This window comes from Charadrius vociferus, unplaced genomic scaffold, assembly GCF_000708025.1.
Source record: "Charadrius vociferus isolate BGI_N301 unplaced genomic scaffold, ASM70802v2 scaffold400, whole genome shotgun sequence".
NCBI classification, from domain to species: domain Eukaryota; kingdom Metazoa; phylum Chordata; class Aves; order Charadriiformes; family Charadriidae; genus Charadrius; species Charadrius vociferus.
The window spans coordinates 1,386,268-1,386,987 of NW_009646556.1; the positions used below are offsets into that span (position 1 = coordinate 1,386,268).

The window sequence follows — 720 nt, forward strand, 5'->3', positions numbered from 1 at the left end:
CCCAAGACGTCTTCTTGAGTAGCAGTGAACGGAAGGCCTCTCATCCGGATGATAACTTGATTCTCCTTAGATAAGAACTGGGCCACTTCATTGGACGTGCCTGGTAGAAAGACAACAACGTATGATCAGTCAACAACATACGGTCATGCTGGTCAGTCAATTCCATAGGACACAAGAGTGGCAAAGCATTAAGGAGCAATAGAGGAGGTAAGTAGTAAGCAACAAACCCACAGAAGACCTGAGACACTACTAACTCCCAGTAATCTATTTTGAAGTGAAACTCCCTTACCCTGAAAGTGTTTCATATTTTAATGATATTGGAACAAAGATGAGATTAGTGTGAACGTATACAAGGCACACACACTGCAAAGGCTCATCTTCCTCCCAAACAGCAAGACATGTCTGTGAACATCACAGCCCAAATTCAACCACGTGAAACCAGAACTTGACAGGGTCAAGTATTCTTGGAAGGCAAAACAGGACAAGATACTTCATTATCCATTTGTGTCCTCAGTCAAGGGGGAAAAAAAATAAAAATAAAATCAGAACTAGAACAACACTCCTATGAACTTAAGTAATTACACCGAAGCCCAGCATCACTTACCTCCTGCAATTTTTAAGAATTCTTCCCCCGTTGCTTTGTAAACCTGAAAGAGAAAAAAAAAAAAAAAAAAAAAAACACCACACATGAAAATTACAACCTTCAACTCAAACTCACAC

General features: G+C 40.1%; 1 protein-coding gene across 1 annotated transcript in view; it reads right to left on the reverse strand.

The window, feature by feature from the left end:
- Window positions 1-720, reverse strand: part of ESRP2 (epithelial splicing regulatory protein 2) — a 46,422-nt gene that overhangs the window by 19,932 nt on the left and 25,770 nt on the right. Inside the window, exons 9-10 of the mRNA XM_009886409.1 lie at window positions 605-647; window positions 1-100 (exon numbers count right to left, since the gene is read on the reverse strand). The exon at window positions 1-100 is cut by the window's left edge and continues 196 nt beyond it. Coding sequence (XP_009884711.1) covers window positions 1-100; window positions 605-647 — 143 coding nt within the window. The remainder of the gene's footprint in view (window positions 101-604; window positions 648-720) is intronic.